Raw genomic sequence first — 22246 nt, 5'->3', positions numbered from 1 at the left:
GACCTGGGCCCAATATACCGGCCACTACAGCGGACAGCTGAAACTGACAACCGGAAGCGGCAGGGACAGGCCACTATAAATGCCGGAGGAAACACCACAGAAGCGCTTCACAGGAGGCTCCCAAGCACTGAGGATGTCACCTAGACAGGGGACGAAATGTTTGCAGCAAAAATTTCCAGCTCGGCGAACAGAACCACAACAACGAGCACCCGAGCTACAAATCTTCTCCCAAGCTTTGAATAGTGTTCATGCTTGCACAGAAGATGAATGAGGAGATCTCTACCATAAGTGCTCTGTCTCAGGCATTTAGGCTGATGAACAGCTCCACAAAAAGAATGGCTGAGCTCATGGAGCATCAGATGTGACAGGCTAACAAGAGCATATAATGGGGCCCACCAACAGTTGGCACATTATGGTTGCCACTTTGCCAAGCACTGACCAAAGAATGTCCTTGATGGCTGAACACCACCCTCAACTGTAGCCATCTGCCTGTCGAGCTCTGGATAAGCAAGATGGGTCCTGAGATGGAAAATGGGGACAGAGATGATAATATCAGGGACAAAACTGCATATTTGAAGTCCTTCTGTGCATGAGCACAAAGACCCAAAGGAGGGCCACCACAGGCATCTCTGATCTCAGAGCAGAGAAATGGACAGTCTGCCTCTGGTTCTGTTGAAGCTACCAGAGGATTGTTGCATCGGAGCCAGACAGGAAGGAAATGGAAATGATCTTAGTGTGTACAGAGGGATTCACTTCTGCTTTGACGATGTCAGCATCACAAGCTAACATCTGTATTGCCAATTCTCTTTTTAAATGAAAGAACATTGTTAACAATGTGATAATGATAATGTGATAATCTACTTTATCATGTGAATTGAGGGCTAAGCATGAACAAAGGCACCGTGACCTTTGAGGTAGCATCATAGGATCTTTCACATCAACTCAAGCAGGGAGACAGAGACTAACATCTTATCCAAAAGATAGCATTTTTGACAGTGTATTGTTCCCTATTTTTACTGTGCAATTACAGTGCTCCTATCAAATGTCTGAAGTTTCTTTTCATTTTGGGGGGCTTGATCATTATTGGGACAAATGTGTACTCCATACCGCATTGGCCCTAGAAGCTAAACACTGTTGAAAGGCCTGAATCTTACTGATGAGGATATAAAGCTCAGAAGGTTAATGGGATGCCTGTGTGGCTGAAGAGGTTTCTTGTTGAATAAGAGCAGTGTGTTGGGATGAGTACTCAGTTGCACATGCCTGGATGACTGCAGCATAGTCTAAGGTTACAGGCAGAAAAAAGCCCATTCGAAAGTTTAAAAAACCATAAGACCTTAGGAGCAGAAATTAGGCCATTCAGCCCATCGAGTCTGGTCCACCATTCAATCATGGCTAAGTTTCTCAACCCCATTCTTCTGCTTTCTGTGCGTAACTCTTGATCCCCTTGATAGTCAAGAACCTATCTCTCTCATTCTTAAATATACTCAATTACCTGGTCTCCACAACCTTCTGTAAATTCACCACTCCCTGGCTGAAGAGATTTCTCCTTATCTCCATTGTACTATTTTTCCAAAACACAGTTGAACAAAGAAGTAAAATTCTAGCTTATAATACAGCATTTTAAAATGCTGTATTGCAAGCTAGAATTTTACTTCTTTGTTCAACTGTGCTTTGTAAAAATAGTACAAAGTCTTCTGCAGGCTTTTTGCACAAAATACATACCTTCTTGTATTTTGTCAGTGTTATGCATCTCTGTATGGCTCCCTCCCTGTACTTTGTTGTGTAGCTCTGTGTAGTTTCCTCCCCGTATTTTAAATTGAGTAGTTCCCTTCCTGTATTTTATGATTTGGAGATGCCGGTTTTGGATTGGGATGCACAAAGTTAAAAATCACAAACACCAGGTTATAGTCCAACGGGTTTAATTGGAAGCACTCTAGCTTTTGGAGTGCTGCTCCTTCATCAGGTGGTTGTGGAGTATAAGATTGTAAGACACAGAATTTATCGCAAAAGTTTATATTGTGATGTAACTGAAATTATATATTGAAAAAGACCTGGATTGATTGTTAAGTCTCTCCTCTGTTAGAATGACCATGTTGGTTTTGGTTCTTTCATATGTAAAACACAAAACGTTTTTAAAAGCTACATTCTCAAGTGAACTTTAACAATTGGTGTCATGCTGGCCCAGATAATGTGTTGAAGGTGTGAGCTTCCCTGTGTGAGACTGTCTGTGCCACACTGATTAGGCTGATTCTAATCTAAAAAATGGATTTACAGAATCTTACATGGATTCATGCAGTTTTTGAGCAAAGTGAAATGTAATTCTGGACTTACAGATTCACCCCACAAACTTATATCTGTACGTGTGTATGTGTCTGAGTGTGAGTGTAAAGGAGTATAAGTCTGTGTGAGTGTATGTGTGAAAGTATGAGAGAGGGTCTGCATGAGTGTGTCTGTCAGAATGTGCATGTGTGTCTGTAGGAATGTGTGTATGTATAGGAGTGTGTGTGTATGTACACAAGTGTGGTGCGTGTTGGAGTGTGTGTGTGTCTGTGTGTGTGTGTCGGAGTGAGTGTGTGTGTGTGTGTGTGTGTGTGTGTGTGTGAAGTGCAATGGGGTCACATGTAGTGTGACATGAACCCAAGGTCCCGGTTGAGGCCATCCCCATGGGTACTGAACTTGGCTATCAGCCTCTGCTCTGCTACTTTTTGTTGTTGCCTGTCCTGAAGTCCCCCTTGGAGGACGGTCACCACAAGGTTCGAGGTCAAATGTCCCGGACCGCTGAAGTGTTCTCTGACTGGGAGGGAACACTCCTACCTGTTGATTGTTGTGCGGTGTCCATTCATGCATCCCTGTAGCCTCTGCTTGATCTCGCCAATGCACCATGCCTTAGGGCATCCTTGCCTGTAGGGTATGAGACAGACAACGTTGGTTGAGTCGCATGAGTACCTGCCATGTACATGGTGGGAGGTGTCCCCATGTGTAATGGTGGTATCTGTGTCGACACTCTGACACATCTTGCAGCGTCTACCATGACAAGGTTGTAGGGTGTTGTCCTGAAAGCTGGGCAGTTTGCTGCGAACAATGCTCTGTTTGCGGTTTGGCGGTTCTTTAAAGACGAGAAGTGGAGGTGTGGGAAAGGTCTTGTTGAGGTCCTCATCCTCGTTGATAACGTGTTGCAGGCTGCAAAGAACATGGCGTCGTTTTTCGGCTCCTGGGAAGTACTGGATCACGAAGGGTACCCTGTTGGTTGCAGTTTGTGTCTGTCTCCTGAGGAGGTCATTGTGGTTCCTCGCTGTGGCACGTTGGAACTGGCGGTCAATGAGTTGAGCATTGTACCCAGTTCTTATGAGGGCATCCTTGAGTACTTTCAGGTGTCCGTCACGCTCCTCCTCATCTGAACAGATCCTGTGTATGTGTAGGGCTTGTCCATAGGGGATGGTTGTTTTAATATGTTTCAGGAGGAAGCTGGAGAAGCATAGGATTGTGAGATTATCTGTAAATTTGCGGTAGAGGGTGGTGCTGAGATGCCCATCCTTGATGGAGGTGCATGTGTCCAAGAATGAGACAGATAGTGAGAGTAGTCCATGGTGAGTTTGATGGTGGGATGAAACTCGTTGATGTCATTGTGTAGTTGTTTCAGTGACTCGTCGCCATGGTGTTGTTTGGAAGTCCTGCGTAGAGAAGAAGTCTTGCATGAAAATGTTGGCATGTTGGGGTACAATATCCTGTATTTAATCCTGTATTTTATATTGTGTCACTCTGTGTAGCTCCCTTCCTGTATTTTATATTGTGTAGCTCTATGTAGCTCAATCATTGCACACAGACTTGCCTCAGTGGTGCTGGTCGACAGAAGCATGATACTGCAGTTCAAACTTTACTATTTGGCTCATTGTCCAGGAGGGCGTATTGCCAGAAGAATAATTTGGTGGCTACTCCTCTCTTTTAATGGTCCACTGCTGCTTTGTGTCAATTTTGGCATATTTCACAGAGGGTTTCTTTCCATGAGACTTTGTGAGATTTCTCCTGCTATCTTCCCAAATACAGCTGGTCAGTTATGCACCCCACTCCTACAGTCCCACTCCTATACTGTTATCTACTTCTTCCCATCACAGTTTGAAGTACTTGTCACTGCCTGGAACACACAGAATCCCTGGATCTGGAACCATCTTTAAAGCCGAGCTGTGCACATGGTCAAGTGCTGCCAATCAAGAGTTGTCTTTCACCCTGGACTTAGTAGCAGGGTAACCACAAACAAACCCTTCTCAGGGCACAGAGGTGGCATGTCTGACACTTCCATTGCACGTCATATTGTACATTTATTGCTATTTAAAGATGAAACTACACATCTTGCCCATCTTTAACGCCATCCCATATTCGTACTCTGTCTACTTTTCCCCAATGCCCAGTGTAGCATTATTGTTCAACATGGGACAAACATGTATTGAAAGGCCTTCAGATAATTGAAAATGTTTACTTTTATTCAGAAACCACCAAAATGAACAAAAGACAAAATGTTGCTTTTGCCTCTGAGAAAAGACAGGATCTGTTTGCTTTTCAAACACCAATGACTACAGTAAATGAATGATCACTGTATGTAGCTCACATCTTCTGGAAATAGGTGTCAATTAAGTCCTGTCTGACTTGTTGCACTTAATGCTACAGTCCTCTATCTTTGCAGAAGGCAATGTTTGTCTTGCTCAATATCTTCATTTTCCTCCTTGGAAGACTGTTCCTCCTCTTCCATGGCATTCCCTCATTGTCTGCTTCAGTTGTGCACAGCACAGCATGCTGGGATTATGGGGCACATTCTATCCAGCATGCACTACAAGGCTCCCCAGATTGATCCAAGAATCGGAACCTCAGCAGCAGCAGGCCTAGTGGAGCTACATATTTGGCAGAATGGGTAAGAATATCCTTCCCAAGTGAATGTCGTGAACCCATTGGACATTTGAAACAAAAATGAAACAAAGACCTGTGGATGCAGGAGATCTGAAACACACAAGAACAGAAATTGCTGGAGAAACTCCTCATCTGTGGAGAGCAAACAGAATTAACGTTTCGAGTCTCAGTCTGAGAAAGGGTCACTGGACTCATTCTCCTATCACCCTGTCAAGACTTCTGAAGATCTTACATGTTTCAACAATGTTCCTGTTACACATCCAAAGTCCAGCAGGTACAACCCTAGCCTGTCCACCGTTCCTCAAAACACAACCCACTCTTTCCTGGTATGAGACTCATAAACATTCTCTGAACTGCCTCTAATACATCTGCATCCCTCCTAAATCAGGAGACCCTGTATACTGTACTCTCTCATAGGACTGCTCTCTTAGGAACACAATAGAAGGACAACATTTGGCCCATTAAGTCTGCATTAGCTCTTTTGGAAAGCAATCTAGGGAGCCCTGCTCCTTGGCTCTTTCCCCATATTCCTGCAGCTTTCAGAAGGTTATACTGCTAAATAGTTCTGGTGTAGTTCTTATGTTAGGATGAGATGTGATGGCTCAGTTCGAGCACTTGAGAATTGCTAGTTAGCCAGGAAGGACCTAAAGAGAGAGCTAAGAGGAGCCAGGAGGGGATATAAGACGTCATTGGCAGATAGGATCAAGGAAAACCCTAAGGCTTTCAATAAGTATATCAGGAATAAAAGAATGACCAGAGTAAGATTAGGAAAATCAACTTTTCGGACAAAAGCCCTTCATTGGGAATTTCTTGATTTTCCAGCTCCTCGGATGCTGCCTGACCTGCTGTGCCTTTCCAGCACCACGCTCTCAACTCTAAGCTCCAGCATCTGCTGTCCTCACTTTCGCCTAGAGTAGGATTAGGGCCAATCAAGGATAGTAGTGGGAAGTTGTGTGTGGAGTCAGAGGAGATAGGGGAATTGCTAAACAAATATTTTTCGTCAGTATTCATAGTAAAAAAAGACAATGTTGTCAAGAATACTGAGATACAGACTACTAGACTAGATGGGATTGAAGTTGACAAGAGGAGGTGTTAACAATTCTGGAAAGTGTGAAAATAGATAAGTCCCCTGAGCTGGGTGGCATTTATCCTAGGATTCTCTGGGAAGCCAGAGAGGAGACTGCACAGCCTTTGGCTTTGATCTTTATGTCGTCGTTGTCTACAGGGATAGTGCCAGAAGACTGGAGGGTAGCAAATGTTGTTCCCTTGTTCAAGAAGGGGAGTAGAGACAATTCTGGTAATTATAGACCAGTGAGCCTTACTTTAGTTGTGGGTAAAGTGTTGGAAAGGGTTATAAGAGATATGATTTATAATAATCTAGAAAGGAATAAGTTGATTAGGAATAGTCAACACGGTTTTGTGAAAGGTAGATCGTGCCTCACAAACTTTATTGCATTCTTTGAGAACGTGACCAAACGGATGGATGAGGGAAAAGCGGTTGATGTGGTGTATATGGATTTCAGTAAGGTGTTTGATAAGGTTCCCCATAGTAAGCTACAAGGTTCCCTATGGGAGACTTATTAGCAAGGTTAGATCTCACAGAATACAGGGAGAACTAGCCATTTGGATACAGAACTGGCTCAAAGTTGAAGACAGAGGGTGGTGGTGGAGGGTTGTTTTTCAGACTGTAGGCCTGTGACCAGTTGGAGTACCACAAGGATCGGTTCTGAGTCCTTTACTTTTTCTCATTTACATAAATGATTTGGATGCTAGTATAAGAGGTACAGTTAGTAAGTTTGCAGATGACAGCAAAATTGGAGGTGTAGTGGACAGCGAAGAGGGTTACCTCAGATTACAACAGGATCTTGACTAGATTGGCCAATGGGCTGAGAAGTGGCAGATGGAGTTTAATTCAGATAAATGTGAGGTGCAGCATTTTGGGAAAGCAAATCTTCTCAGGACTTATACACTTAATGGTAAGGTCCTAGGGAGTGTTGCTGAACAGAGGCCTTGGAGTGCAGGTTCATAGCTCCTTGAAAGTGGAGTCGCGGGTAGATAGGATAGTGAAGAAGGCTTTTGGTATGCTTTCTTTATTGGTCAGAGTATTGAGTACAGGGGTTGGGAGGTCATGTTGCAAATGTACAGGACATTGGTTAAGCCACTGTTGGAATATTGCATGCAATTCTGGTCTCCTTCCTATCAGAAGGATGTTGTGAAACTTGAAAGGGTTCAGAAAAGCTTTACAAGGATGTTGCCAGAGTTGGAGGATTTGAGTATAGGGAGAGGCTGAACAGTCTGGGGCTGTTTTCCCTGGAGCGTCGGAGGCTGAGGAGTGACCTTATAGAGGTTTACAAAATTATGAGGAGCATGGATAGGGTAAATAGGCAAGTCTTTTCCCTGGGGTTGGGGAGTCCAGAACTAGAGGGCATAGCTTTAGGGTGAGAGGGGAAAGATATAAAAGAATCCTAAGGGGCAACTTTTTCACACAGAATGAACTGCCAGAGGAAGTGGTGGAGGCTGGAATAATTGCAACATTTAAAGGGCATTTGGATGGGTATATGAATAGGAAAGGTTTGGAGGGATATGGGCCCGGTGCTGTCAGGTGGGACTAGATTGGGTTGGGATATCTAGTCGGCATGGATAGGTTGGACCAAAGGGTCTGTTTCCATGTGTACATCTCTAAGACTCTAAAATAAAGATGCATGGGATTGAGGATGATTTTGCAGTTTTGATCAGATAATGGCTAGCTGAAAGAAGACAGGGGATGGTGGTTGATGGGAAATGTTCATCCTGGAGTTCAGTTACTAGTGGTGTACCACAAGGATCTGTTTTGGGTCCACTGCTGTTTGTCATTTTTATGAATCACCTGGATGATGGCATAGAAGGATGTGTTTATAAATTTGCGGATGACACTAAGGTTGGTGGGGTTGTGGATAGTGACAAAGGATGTTGTAGGTTACAGAGGGGGCATATATAAGCTGCAGATCTGGGCTGAGAGGTGGCAAATGGAGGTTAATGCGGAAAAGTGTGAGGTGATTCACTTTGGAAGGAGTAACAAGAATGCAGAGTAAAATTGGTAAAATTCTTGGTAGTGTAGATGAGCAGAGAGATCTCAGTATCCAGGTACATAGATCATTGAAAGTCCAGGTTGACAGGGTTGTTAAGAAGACATACTGTGTGTTAGCTTTTATTAGTAGAGGGATTGAATTTCAGAACCATGCGGTCATGCTGCAGCTGTACAAAACTCTGGTGCGATTGCACTTGGAGTTTTGTGTACAGTTCTGGTCACTGCATTATAGGAAGGATGTTGAAGCTTTGGAAAGGGTTCAGAGGAGATTTACTAGGTTGTTGCCTGGTATGGAGGGAAGGTCGTACAAGGAAAGGCTGAGGGACTTGAGGCCGTTAGAGAGAAGATTGACAGGTGACTTCATTGAGGCATATATAGGTTTTACAGTGAGAGCCTTTTTCCTTAGATGTTAATGGCTAGCACGAGGGGACACAGCTTTAAATTGAGGGGTGATAGATATAATACCGATGTCGGAGGTAGTGTCTTTACTCAGAGAGTTGTAGGGGCATGGAATGCACTGCCTGCAGTAGTAGTAGACTCATCAACTATAAGAGCATTTAAATGGTCATTGGATAGGAATATGGACAATAATGGAATAGTGTAGGTTAGATGGATTTCAGATTGTTTTCACAGGTCGATGCAACATTGAGGGCTGAACGAATGAGGGGAGGTCCGATCAAGGACAGTAGTGGGAGACTGTGTATTGAGTCGGAAGAGATAGGAGAGATCTTGACTGAGTACTTTTCTTCAGTATTTACAAACGAGAGGGACTGTATTGTTGAAGAGGAGAGTGTAAACGGACTGGTAAGCTAGAAGAGATGCTTGTTAGGAAGGAAGATGTGTTGGGCATTTTGAACAACTTGAGGATAGACAAGTCCCCCGGGCCTGACGGGATATACCCTAGGATTATGTGGGAAGCAAGAGAGGAAATTGCAGAGCGGTTGGCAATGATCTTTTTGTCTTCACTGTCAACGGGGGTGGTATCAGGGGACTGGAGAGTGGCGAATGTTGTGCCCCTGTTCAAAAAAAGGAATAGGGATAACCCCGGGAATTAAAGGCCAGTTAGTCTTACTTCAGTGGTAGGCAAAGTAATGGAAAGGGTACTGAGGGATAGGATTTATGAGTATCTGGAAAGACACTGCTTGATTAGGGACAGCCAGCACGGATTTGTGAAGGGGAGGTCTTGCCTTACAAGTCTTATTGAATTATTTGAGGAGGTGACCAAGCATGTGGACGAGGGTAGAGCAGTGGATGTACTATACATGGATTTTAGTAAGGCATTTGATAAAGTTCCCCATGGTAGGCTTATGCGGAAAGTCAGGACGCATGGGATAGAGGGAAATTTGGCCAATTGGATAGAAAACTGGATAACCGGTCGAAGGCAGAGAGTGGTGGTAGATGGTAAATATTCAGCCTGGAGCCCAATTACAAGTGGAGTTCCGCAGGGATCAGTTCTGGGTCCTCTGCTGTTTGTAATTTTTATTAATGACTTAGATGAGGGAGTCGAAGGATGGGTCAGTAAATTTGCAGATGATACGAAGAGAGGTGGAGTTGTGGACAGTGAGGAGGGCTGTTGTCGGCTGCAGAGGGACTTAGATATGATGCAGAGCTGGGCTGAGGAGTGGCAGATGGAGTTCAACCCTGCCAAGTGTGAGGTTGTCCATTTTGGAAGAACAAATAAGAATGCGGAATACAGGGTTAACGGTAGGGTTCTTAGTGAGGTATCTTGGGGTCTATGTTCATAGGTCTTTGAAAGTTGCCACTCAGGTGAATAGAGCTTGTAAGAAGGCCTATGGAGTATTAACATTCATTAGCAGAGGGATTGAATTCAAGAGCCGTGAAGTGATGTTGCAGCTGTACAGGACTTGGTTAGGCCACATTTGGAGTGACTTGATAGTGGTTTATAAGATGATCAGAGGAATAGATCGAGTAGACAGTCAGAAACTTTTTCCCCTGGTACAACAGAGTGTTACAAGGGGACGTAAATTTAAGGTGAAGGGTGGAAGGGTTTGGGGAGATGTCAGGGGTGGGTTCTTTACCCAGAGAGTGGTGGGGGCATGGAATGCGCTGCCTGTGGTAGTGGTAGAGTCAGAATCTTTGGTGACCTTTAAGCGGCAATTGGATAGGTACATGGATGGGTGCTTAAGCTAGGACAAATGTTCGGCACAACATCGTGGGCTGAAGGGCCTGTTCTGTGCTGTATTGTTCTATGTTCTATGTTCTATGTTCTAAGGCCTGTACTGTACTGTGATGTTCTATGTACTATCATTAGTGCATTGTTTGTGATAATTTTCTTTAAATTTAGAACTTCCAGATATTATAGTGGGAGACAATAGAACAGTATCAAAATTGTATTCTCTGATTCCAGTTTTACTGCGCACTAGCACGATTTGGGTTGGAGAATCTGTGTTGTGAACGCCCTGACTGTAAATTTTGGATGCATAATTTTATTAAAAATCAGTCAAGGCTGAACCTCTGATAGTTCACACCTCTGAAGAGTGACCCAAATAAAAATAACCAAAATAAGTAAAATTGTTTCACGAAAAGTAATCAATGGGCCTGTAAATGGTCCACATATCCATGAGAATTCATTGTGTTCATGATATAAAGTCCGGAAAAGTTGTAAGGACTTTGAACCTGAATGTAAACTGAGTAACCCGTTATGTTCTTCACTGTTGCTCCGTCCCCCATAATTATTTTTGAAATATTTTGTTTTATTAGGAAGTCCAGTGGGAACTCTTCTTCCAGCCTCGGTGATATGGTGTCTGGTACGTGGCGTTCTCCCTCCCCTTCTTCAGGTGAATTTGTTCTTGCTATTTAAATCACACGTGGAGTATTCAACTTGCAATTGCCCAACTGACTTTAACTCTGTAGGTATTTTAGGGTATTGCAAGAATACCTGATCACTCTGTACATTGCATGGCAGAGTAAGTAACACATTCAGGAGTTCAGCAGATATGACAAACCATGAGAGTAAAACTCGAATTGTTTATCAATATATGCTGCACTCTTAATGAGTTTCTTATTAGTTTACTGTTAAAAGGATGTTGTTCAGTACAGAGCATGTGACTGAAAGTAGATCTGATCCAAAGTGGATTTCAAGCTTGTTTGGTTCAACTTTAATGTCATTGCATCCTGTGTCTTGTTCTTCTTCCATGTTGAGTTTTCTTTCATTCATTCATGGAATATCGGCATCACTGGCTAGGCTAGCATTTATTGCCCAGAGTAAACCACATTGCTGTCGGTCTAGAATCATGTATAGGCTAGACCAGGTAAGGATGGCTGTTGCCTTCCCTAAAGGACATTAGAGCTGAAAATGTGTTGCTGGAACAGCGCAGCAGGTCAGGCAGCATCCAGGGAACAAGAGAATTGACGTTTCGGGCACAAGCCCTTCTTCAGGGCTTATGCCCGAAACGTCGATTCTCCTGTTCCCTGGATGCTGCCTGACCTGCTGCGCTTTTCCAGCAACACATTTTCAGCTCTGATCTCCAGCATCTGCAGACCTCACTCCTCACTTTCTCCTAAAGGACATTAGCGAACCAGATGGGTTCTTCACCCCTCCAATAATCAGTAATGGATTCATGGTCATCATTAGACTCTTAATTGCAGATTTCCTTCTATTGAATTCAAATTCCACCATCTCTTGTGGTAGGATTCAAACTGGCGTCCCCAGAACATTATCTGGGTCTCTGGATTAACAGTCCAGTGCTAATACCATTTGATTCTTGCTTCCCCCCAAGTCTTATGCCATAGAGTTTGCCACCAACATTAGCACAACTCAAACACTTGAATATAATATGAACACATTCAGTATTTTGTTTCCACAATTTAATAATTACTGTGTTGTTGATATTATTTCAAATCATGCTTAATACGTTAGCTGAAATTACCTTTCACAGTCGAATTCTTGAGATTTGATGCTACCAAGTTTGCATATTCTGATAGCCAGGACAAGAATGTTTGTTCCTTAAACAAATGCTTTTTTCCCCTTTGCAGCAAAACAGAAGCAAAAAGTGGTGAGTGTTTTTTTTTCTCCATCCTGGTGTTGCTTTTGTGTCTATCAACTTAATCAGTAGTTTTCTTTCTGTTACTGTCAGGCTGTCACCAGTGTGGCTGTCAAATCCACTGAAGCTATTCTAATCACAAGAGCTGAGTGTGTGTTGTACAGCATTAGAGTGCAACAAGTGAAAATGAATGGAGTTTTTGTCTAATTCTTGACACTTACCACAGACTTCTCATTGAACTTTAAACATTATTTGATGCATGTTTTGCATACTGAAGTGCTTATGAGCAAAGGAGAGTCTTACCAACAGATGACCACAGACTGAGAATGACTTGGACAGTTGGAAAGTGATATCCAGGAAATATAAGCAGTGGTTTGAATGCAGGTAGGAATGCAGAGATTTGGGGGCCCAGGTGGGTATAAACAATCCTGAATCCTGGCAGCACGAGAACCAGGGGTTTTCAATTCCCAGACTTCATCTGCATGGCGCCAGTGGGAAGTGGCATACAAGGTGCACAGTATGGTTGATATCGACAGAAAAGATGGTCCTCAGGGCTCGGTTAAGTTTCAGAATGAAGATTCAGTAGACTTTTGGTGAAGGTAGAGGATCTGGCGTGGGAAGATTAAAAACCTTTGGAAAGAGCCCAGAGGACTAATTCTGCTCTGTCAAGCCCCATGATGAGAGTTGAAATCATTAAAACAACTTGAGTTTTTGGAAACAAAAACAGAAGTCATTGGAAAAGCTCAGCAGGTTGGCAGCACCTGTGAAGAGAAATCAAAGTTAACATTTTGGGTCTGATGACCCTTAGAAATGTTAACTTTGATTTCTCTTCACACATGCTGCCAGACCTGCTGAGCTTTTCCAACAACTTCTATTTTTGTTTCTAATTTACAGCATCTGCAGTTGTTTCGGTTTTGACCTTTTGGATCGTTTATTCCCTTGGCTGCTATTCCTGCTTTGTTGGCCTGGTCAGAGCATCAGAAATGTCTCCCTATAGACCAATAGTTAAAATAGTAGTCTGGCCCTAATCAGAACAATGGAACTCAATTTGCTTATTTAAAGAGCACTAATTTCAGGTGCTGTTTCTGTCTGTTTGGAAGAACAGTTTAAAATCAGAACCTGCAGGAAGACAAATAACAGTGTGTAATTGCCATGGATAATTGTAACTGTATGCATCCTCACGGTTAAAATTGTCTCTATAATCTTAGAACCGCAGTGCTGATCTTGTGTCTTACCAAAAGTAATATTTTATGATCCACTAATTCTGTTAAAAGAATCAAATAAAAGGCATAATCCGTTTCATTCAGTGAGACACCATTATGTGACAGATTATCCTGATGCCAAATGTTCACAGGACCACAGAATTGTTACAGCACTGAAGAAGACCATTTAGCCCATCGTTCCTATACAGGTTCTGTTGCCTAGTGCCAATCACCTGTCTTTTTGCCATAGCCCTGCACACCATTTCTATCCAAGTAATCATCTAATGCCGACTTGAATGCCTCAGTGGAACCTGCCTCCACATTTCCAGACAGAACATTCATTATGCTTTCCTGGACTAATATTTAAATTACCGCATTATGTGACATCTGGGAACAGCTAAGGTCATGTGTTTAACCAAACAATGGATTCTCAAAATTAAACATCAGATATAACTGCCACAAAGTCACATGAAATAACTAGCAGTGACAGAATGAATATTCCAATGAACATAAGTTGCTCATCAGTTGGTAGAGTATTGTGATCTCAAGTTGTATATCTCAGTTCACCTGATGTTGCTTTTGTATTTAGTAGTTACCGATGAAAGAAACACTTGTGAATTCTGATATATTTGCACCTATTTGACAAGTTTCTTTGTGATAGCTAGGTCACAGAATGTCCACTGGCTTCAGGCTGAATTTAGAGTGAGGATTTCTGTTTGCATTGTTGTGCTGAAGATCTTCACATTCTGCCCTCTTGGCTGCAAGTAGCAAGAGAAAAGAATGTTACAATCACACATTTTTCTGAATTCATTTCTCACAACTGTTTCACTGTAATGGTAGGGATTTAAAAGGTAATTGGGGCATCTACTTTTCTCTCAAGTGGGAATTGCAAAACATAGGAACATAGGACTGGCTGTTAGAACTGTTTTTTTGGATGTGAGGATCATAAGTAGTGAGTGACACGTGTCCCTTTCAATTGACATAGCAACATGTAAACGTTGTGTATCCACCTCATCTGAATATGTGAGTGTAGTACTTATGTTGCTCTCTGTTTCTTAATGCTATGGTGGGGAGGTGCAGGTGTTGGACTGTGGTGGACATAGTCAGACGTCACACCATTCCTGAAGAAGGGCTCATGCCCGAAACGTTGATTCTCCTGCTTCTTGGATGCTGCCTGACCTGCTGCGCCTTCCCAGCAACACATTTTCAGCTCTGATCTCCAGCATCTGCAGTCCTCACTTTCTCTCAGAAATCACACAACACCAGGCTATAGTGCAGCAGGTTTATTTCAAATTACAAACCTTTGGAGCACTGCTGCTTCCTAATGCTGTCAATGAGTTCTGCACACAGCAAGAGACCCTGGCATTGTTGTTTGAATGCCTCATGGCACTGTTTTCCTACTCTTCTTAAAGGCATGATGTATCTTAAAAGATAGTTGGTCAGAATTTTTTTTTCTTTCTCATTCATTCACGGGATGAAGGCATAGCTGATGAGGCCAACAGGTTATTGTCCTTCACTAACTGAGGGCAGTTGAGATTCAACCACATTGCTGTAGGTCTGAAGTCAGACTGGTAAGGATGTCAGTTTCTTTCCCCAAAGAACATTAGTGAACCAGATGGATTTTTCCAACAATCGATTCACAGTTTTCATTAAACTCTTAATTCCAGATTTTTATTGGAGTCAAATTCCACCATCCGCCATGGCGGGATTCGAACCTGGGTCCCCGGAACATTACCTGGGTCCCCGGAACATTACCTGGGTCCCTTTTTCCTCATTCCTGAAGAAGGGCTTTGCCCGAAATGTCGATTCTCCTGTTCCCTGGAATAACAGTCCCGCAATAATATTCCGAGGCCATCAACTCCCCTGCATTGCTGCAACGTAAATTCTTGCAATGTGGCAGTTGGATCGACAATGACCAATGAGGTGCGAGAGACATTAGTGTTGCAGGTGGGCAGGAAGAAAGGTGCCATGGACCCTCAGGAACCAAGCTAAGCAGGAAGCAGATGAATTTAAGGGATTGAAAGGCTGACTTTGAATGGAGAGCCTACTCTTGTTTTGACATTTCTAGTTCTCACAAGTGGACTCATCTTGCGGTACTTGTTCTGTAATCTGCTGTCTTACAGCTGTGTCGCCAGATGGTTAATTACCCTGTCTATGTTTTGACAATTGATTTTTAAAAAATTGAAAATTATGGGAAGGAGTACCCATAATTTCTCAATGTATACTTCTAATGGGTGAGCCACCACACTGCATGTATATATTTAAAACATTAGTCCTCCAGACTCAAATGGTATTCAGGAATGGTTGTCATTGCACCTACTAACATAATTAATCTGTTTTCAGATTAAATGCATGAGACACAATGGCTTGACAAATACTTAACAATGGAATTGTCAAAGCTGCATTTTCCTCTATTCAATCAATTCTTTTCAAGCCCAGTGTCAAACAAACTTGCCAGTGTTTATATTCATTTATATGTTTATGTTAAGTAAATAAATAGAAAGAGCTGAGTAAATAATTGCTTAAATAATTGATCAAATTCACATTTTGAGTAAAAACAAGTTCCTGCCTGAGTTATTTTTTTATTTTACTTATTCTTTCATAAGATGCGGGTGACACTGGTTTCTAGGCTAGCATTTGTTATCCAACTGTATTTGATTGTAAGAAGAACATGAGAATGCTGCAGTCCATATGGTGGAGATACACCCAGAATGTTGTTAGGGAGGGGTCTCCAGGATTTATAAACCTCTGAACCAATGTTTTAATCTCGTTAGCAATTACAAACTAGCAGCCCTTTTGACATTCGGTGAAGTTAGCTATTTACAACTACTAGCTACATAAATCGAAAATCTTACCCAAAGTAGCAGACCAAAAATGATAAGAAAACAAATTGCAATCCAATTTAATCTCTTTTTTTTATTTCCTGTTTATTTCAGATGATATTTAAGAAACACATTCTGAAGTAGCTCTTGGATTGAGTCTGGCATGACGCCAGTGTAGCTAATGTTGCATGTGCGTAATAATGTTATTGGCAAGCTCATACAAGTTGGTTTCATTAGGATATCACTGCTGAACTATGGTTACTTCCCCTGGCTCCATCAGCAGATTGAGAGCTGTGCAGAAGGTTTGACTTTGCCTGGCTTGGACAATCACCTATCACCTCAGGTTAGCCTGGAAGAGAAGTAGGCAGTCTCAGTGTCACATTGCATACAGCACTTCTGCCCTTCTTGACTCTCGTTAAAGCAAGGGGTAAAAAAAAGACTCTTAATCTATGTTTTTTGAATGGCAGTCTGTAGTGGTCTGTGTAAGGATTACTGGTCTGACTGCTGGGCACACAAGTGAACCCGATTGTTTCTTGCAGCCTTCAGTGATACTATGTGACAGGGTTCCAACGCACACAGAATACTCTTTTCTATGATGTCCTCCACTAATCATAAGGGGGAGTCCCATAATAATCTTTTAAAAGTAATCCTCCATCATCTCCTGGGGAAATTTCCTGAGTAATAATTTAAATGGTTTCCCAATGGATCAATGGAATCATTCAATGTACATAGTAGTCAGCTCATGAATGTATTCCATCAGGAAACTCTGCTGGATATCAGGAAATTGGTCTATCACATTCCACAGAGAAATTACTTTGGAAGGTGAGTTTCTTAACAAGATCCATTAATGTTGTAGGAACAGAAAGATGTAAACACCAGGAGGAAGATTTAAAAAAAACAGGAGGAGGCACTTACAATGCAATGCATTAAAGTATCATTGCCACTTAAATCAGATATTAGCTTGTTTTAACTATTACCGTTTAACGAGTATTCTCATGCATCATTACTGTTTTTAATTAACACAGACTGAGCACATTCCGCCTTATGATGTGGTACCGTCCATGAGACCTGTTGTGTTGGTGGGCCCATCGTTGAAAGGTTATGAGGTAAGGAATAGTGATGGATTATATCTGCCATCAGTCATTATGAAAATAAACTAGGGCACTGAGTGAAGCTGTATTTGCAAATCTGAAGATGACACTAAAAATAGGTGGGAAAGTAACTTGCAATGAGAAATTAACAAACGGATATGGATAGGTTGGGTAATACTTGGCAAAAGAAGTTTAATATGGATATGTGTGAGGATATCCATTTTGGTCTAGGAATAAAAAGGCAACTTATTATCTAAACAGAGAGAAATTTCGGAGTGTTTTTGTGCAGAGGGATCTGGGATGTCCTCATACATGAATACCAGAAAACAGGTATGCAGGTACAGCTGATAATAAAAATGTTAGCATTTATTGCTGAAAGAATAGAGTACATAAGTAGGGACGTGATGCTGCAACCTAAAGAGAAAATGCTGGAAAATCTCAGCAGGTCTGGCAGCATCTGTAAGGAGAGAAAAGAGTTGACGTTTCAAGTCTAACTGACCATTTGTCAAAGCTGGAGTGATGCTGCAGTTGTACAAGGCATTAGTGAGACTGCACTTAGAGTATTGCATACAATTTTGGTTGCCTTACTTGAGGGGGGGATATAGTTGTAATGTAAGCAGTTTTGTGGAGGTTCACTGGATTTATGCCAGAGATGCAGGGTTTGTCTTATGAAGAGAAATTGAGAAGTTTGGGCAGATACACTCGAGTTTCGAAGAAGGAGAAGAGATCTAATTGAGGTATATCAGATGCTAAAGGACATTTACAAAGAATATGTAAAGTGGATTTTTCTCTTGTGGGCAATCTTCAATGAGAAGTCTTGGTTTTAGGATAAGGGGTAACAGATTTAAAACTGAGATGAGGAGAAAATACCTCTTTCAAAATGTCATGAATCTGTGAAAATTACTACCACATAGTGTGGTGGATGCTGGGACACTGAGTCAACCTAAGGAGGAGGTAGACATTTTAAATTAGTAATAAATTAAAGGTTATGGAGAGCAGACAGGAAAACAGTGTTCAGGCGAAGATGTTATCAACTACTATCGTACTGAGTGGCAGACCAAGCTCGAGGGGCTGAATTGCCCCTGCTCCAAGTTCTTATCTTTTTTTAACATACCTATGAACCACCACTACAAATTGTTACTTGATATTGTGGCATGATTTAAACTGATTGCTGTTTTGACAACAATTCAACTTTAACCAACCAACTCAGGCATCCATTTCACAGTCATATGTTACATATTTTCAATTCTCCATTACACTCTGAGACTGCTAGCTAGTCATATGACAGGTATTTGTAAGCTGTCAGTGCAGAACAGCATTCACTCTCTCAAAGGTACAGTAAACACCTTCACATTCATAACACCTTGTTATATAATTTTTGACAAAGTGTTATTGAAATCTTTTTTAACAAACAATTAGACAAATATTTGTTCAGGTATAGTTTCATGATAGAATGCAAACTGCTAGGTTTTGATGTATCGATGGATCCTGAATTACTGAATCAAGTTAGTAATTACAGAATTAATACATTGTTTGCTTTTTAAAACTCAGATATTCAAACTTATACATTCACGGGTTGCAAAAATATGCCACAAGATCGCAGGAATGATAGGTTCAGTGGCCAAAACCATTTCAGCTAACCTGTAGAAGTGCAAGGTCATTTACTATAAACATAAGAAAGACCATGTATTTTCTCAGTGGTGCAAGACTAGGAGTGAGTTGCCTGGCCTTTGAAAGATGGCTTTCCAGGGACAGCCCCAGGGATGACTAGGGCCACAGTTTGACATTCCTGCTAGCAATAAATTATAAACTGTTTCTTTTTCAAAGGGGTATGAAGGATTTCAAATGACCTGACTTTGAATTCCAAGCTACACAAATAAGAAGAGCTTTCTTTAGGGAATTCCTTGTGGAAATCCATTTTAGAAAACCAAGATAAAGTTTCATTTTGAGGAATTAAGTATAGATTCTCAGTTGCCCCTTGGATTTACCACAATAATGGTGATTGATATTTTTCCTACAATAATTACAAAGTAAAAGATTTGATCCTATAAATTGGCTTTAATGTGGATGGTGTGAGAAGTTAGTTCTGAAGGTTTTAAATTGAGTAGTAATTGAAGGATTAATCTAGTGTATCCCTCCAATTCAGATGTGTAATTTAAAATACTTGTTTAATTAACTTTTAATTTCAAAACAGCACATGAAATGCAAACTTTTAGCTTTTATGACCTGACACGTGATCCATAGTTAGGTCTCATAGAGTCATATAGCATGGAAACAGACTCTTTGGACCAACTCATTCACATCACCAGGTTTCCCAAATTAAATCATTCGAAATTAACTCTGTGTCTTACAATTCTGTACTTCACAACCACCTGATGAAGGAGCAGCGCTCCGAAAGCTAGTGCTTCCAATTAAACCTGTTGGACTATAGCCTGGTCTTGTGAGATTTTTACCTTTGTACACTCCAATCGAACACCGGTATCTCCAAATCATAAACCAATCCCATTTGCCTGCATTTGTCCCATATTCCTCTAAACCTTTTTTATTCATGTGCCTGTCCAAATGTCTTTTAAATGTTGCAACAGTATCTGTATCTACCACTTTACTTTAAAAGGAAATTCCATCTTGTGACCTCCCAGTATTTCAATCATAACATTCATGATCAATATTCCATTTTGCACCAAGGTCTCAAAATGAAAATTAACCATATTTTGCTAACTGTTAAATGATATCCTGTGATATCATTCTAACCCAGCGTACAACAAAGAGTTGTGGGTTCTTGTGGTGCAGTAGTGGTGTGCCTACTCCTGAACCAGGGGACCTGGGTTCAAGTCTCACCTGCTTGAAAGGGATGTAATGACATTTCTGAACAGTTTGATTAGCAAATATCTAGGCTGCACAGGTTTGCTGCTGATTACATTAACTCTGTGAACTGGTTGCTTGCAAAACTCAGGGGAACCCAAACATTGGGATCTAGAGTGGCAACTATTAGTCTAAAAGATCACATGTTAATACTGTTAATGCAAAGTATTGTCCCCCTAATTTGTCCTGTAAATTTAATGTAATCAGCAAAAAATCAAGCTGAACACCACCTTTGTAAGTCCAACATTTCATTTGAGTGAGAAACAGAGGGATGATTTGCCATGCACATAAGCCTGTGACACAAGCTGCTTTAAGCTGCAATCCTAAATAGGTTACATTTGATCCTTGTCTCTTGACCATCACTCATTGATTAGATTAAACTAAAGATTTTCCTCTTCAGAGCTCCCAACACTTGCCAGAAGCACAAACTGAGTTCTGGTGGTGCGCCAGCCCATGATTTTCTATTGGTAATGATCTTCCAAACTTCAAGCTCTGAATATGCACTCCATAGGAATACAAGGAACATCAGCACAGTTACTGAGAAAAGAATCATGAAACGCTGTATGGATAAGAGGAAATTATATTTCCAGTTATAACTGTGGAATAAACCAGTCATTCATGAATTAGTACAATCCCTGCAGGTCGAGAGCCACAAAGCATAATTTGGTTTAGAGCTCTAGCATCCACAGTTCTATGTTTTAAAATACCTAACTGATCCAAGTTTCACAAGTGCGGTCTTCCCAAGACAACGCAGCTGCAGAATTTGTTCAGCTCTGATCATGTCTATTTTGATAATGTGAATTCACTAACATTACATTCAAATAACAGAAACAGCTGCAGCAGATACCTATTTGTCTACTCCCAACTTCTGGATGCAACCTCCACGTATCTCAGCCTGCCTGTGCTGCACCGCTGGAATATGAACTTTAACAGCTTTGTGCTTATTTATCTGGTTTCAGCTATGTTTCCCCAGAAACCTTAAGGTTCTGTTTCTCTTTTCAATTGAATGGAATTTTAATTTCAGTTCCAGTTATGGCCTGTCTCAAGAACAGGTACATGAAGCAAATTGAACTGCATAAACTTTATCGTCACATGTATTCAAATGACTACAGTGAAATGTTTATACGTTGCCACTTACAGCATCATCTTAGGTACAAAGGTATCTAGGTACAGCTTCTTCAGTTACAAGATTAGTACAGTGTAACAATGTCACCAGCACAAGGTGCTATCTTAGGCACAGAGTACCTAGGTACAATGTTTTGTTACAGAATAAAGAAATAAAGAAAAAAAAAGTTACATTACAATACAATCATAGGTCAGAAAAATAAGAAGCAAAGTTAAAAACCTGGATTCTATCATAATTCAAAGTTTGTGCGAAGATTTGTAGCTCGGGTGCTCGTTGTTGAAGGTGCTATCTTAGGCACAGAGTACCTAGGTACAATGTTTTGTTACAGAATAAAGAAATAAAGAAAAAAAAAGTTACATTACAATACAATCATAGGTCAGAAAAATAAGAAGCAAAGTTAAAAACCTGGATTCTATCATAATTCAAAGTTTGTGCGAAGATTTGTAGCTCGGGTGCTCGTTGTTGTGGTTCTGTTCGCCGAGCTGGAAGTTTTTGTTGCAAACGTTTCGTCCCCTGGCTAGGCGACATCATCAGTGCTTGGGAGCCTCCTGCGAAGCGCACAGACCTCCTAGCAGCACTAGAATGCACACTCAGGAACAATGGACTGACAGAAGAGACACAACAAACAGTGAGACAAACTGTCGTACCTATGATAATAAGGAAAAGACAAACACATAACCTCAACACCAAGGAGAGGGAAGCACTGAAATCACTAAGAAACGATAAGAACATAATCATACTACCAGCAGATAAAGGCAGAATGACGGTCATCCTAGATAAATCTGATTACATCCAAAAAGCACAACAACTACTTGCAGATATCAACACCTACCAAATGAAGGAATTTGACCCCACACCACAACTCACCAATAGGATAAATAACACACTAAGGAATCTACAAAAAAACGGACAGATAACCAGAGCTGACCTACAAAGAATGAAACCGGAAAGCAACAACACCCCCAGATTCTATGGATTACCTAAAGTACACAAACCAGACATCCCACTCAGACCCATAGTATCACTACCAGGGACACCATCATACAAACTGGCCAAAGAACTACAACAGAAACTGAAACACCTGGTCAGCGGATCCAAACACTCCATACAATCAACACAGGAATTCTTGGACATCATCAGAAATATACACATAGACAAAAAAGAAACCATGAT

General features: G+C 41.4%; 1 protein-coding gene across 4 annotated transcripts in view; it reads left to right on the top strand.

The window, feature by feature from the left end:
- Window positions 1-22246, top strand: part of cacnb4a (calcium channel, voltage-dependent, beta 4a subunit) — a 344931-nt gene that overhangs the window by 281884 nt on the left and 40801 nt on the right. For 3 of the 4 annotated variants that reach the window (XM_043694193.1, XM_043694196.1, XM_043694197.1), the window contains 3 exons: window positions 10688-10764; window positions 11963-11982; window positions 17020-17100. In XM_043694193.1, the coding sequence (XP_043550128.1) occupies window positions 10688-10764; window positions 11963-11982; window positions 17020-17100 (178 nt within the window). The remainder of the gene's footprint in view (window positions 1-10687; window positions 10765-11962; window positions 11983-17019; window positions 17101-22246) is intronic. The other variant, XM_043694194.1, reaches the window with a different exon arrangement.

This window comes from Chiloscyllium plagiosum, chromosome 7, assembly GCF_004010195.1.
Source record: "Chiloscyllium plagiosum isolate BGI_BamShark_2017 chromosome 7, ASM401019v2, whole genome shotgun sequence".
Classification (NCBI taxonomy): Eukaryota; Metazoa; Chordata; class Chondrichthyes; order Orectolobiformes; family Hemiscylliidae; genus Chiloscyllium; species Chiloscyllium plagiosum.
This window is presented reverse-complemented; position numbering and strand designations above follow the sequence as displayed.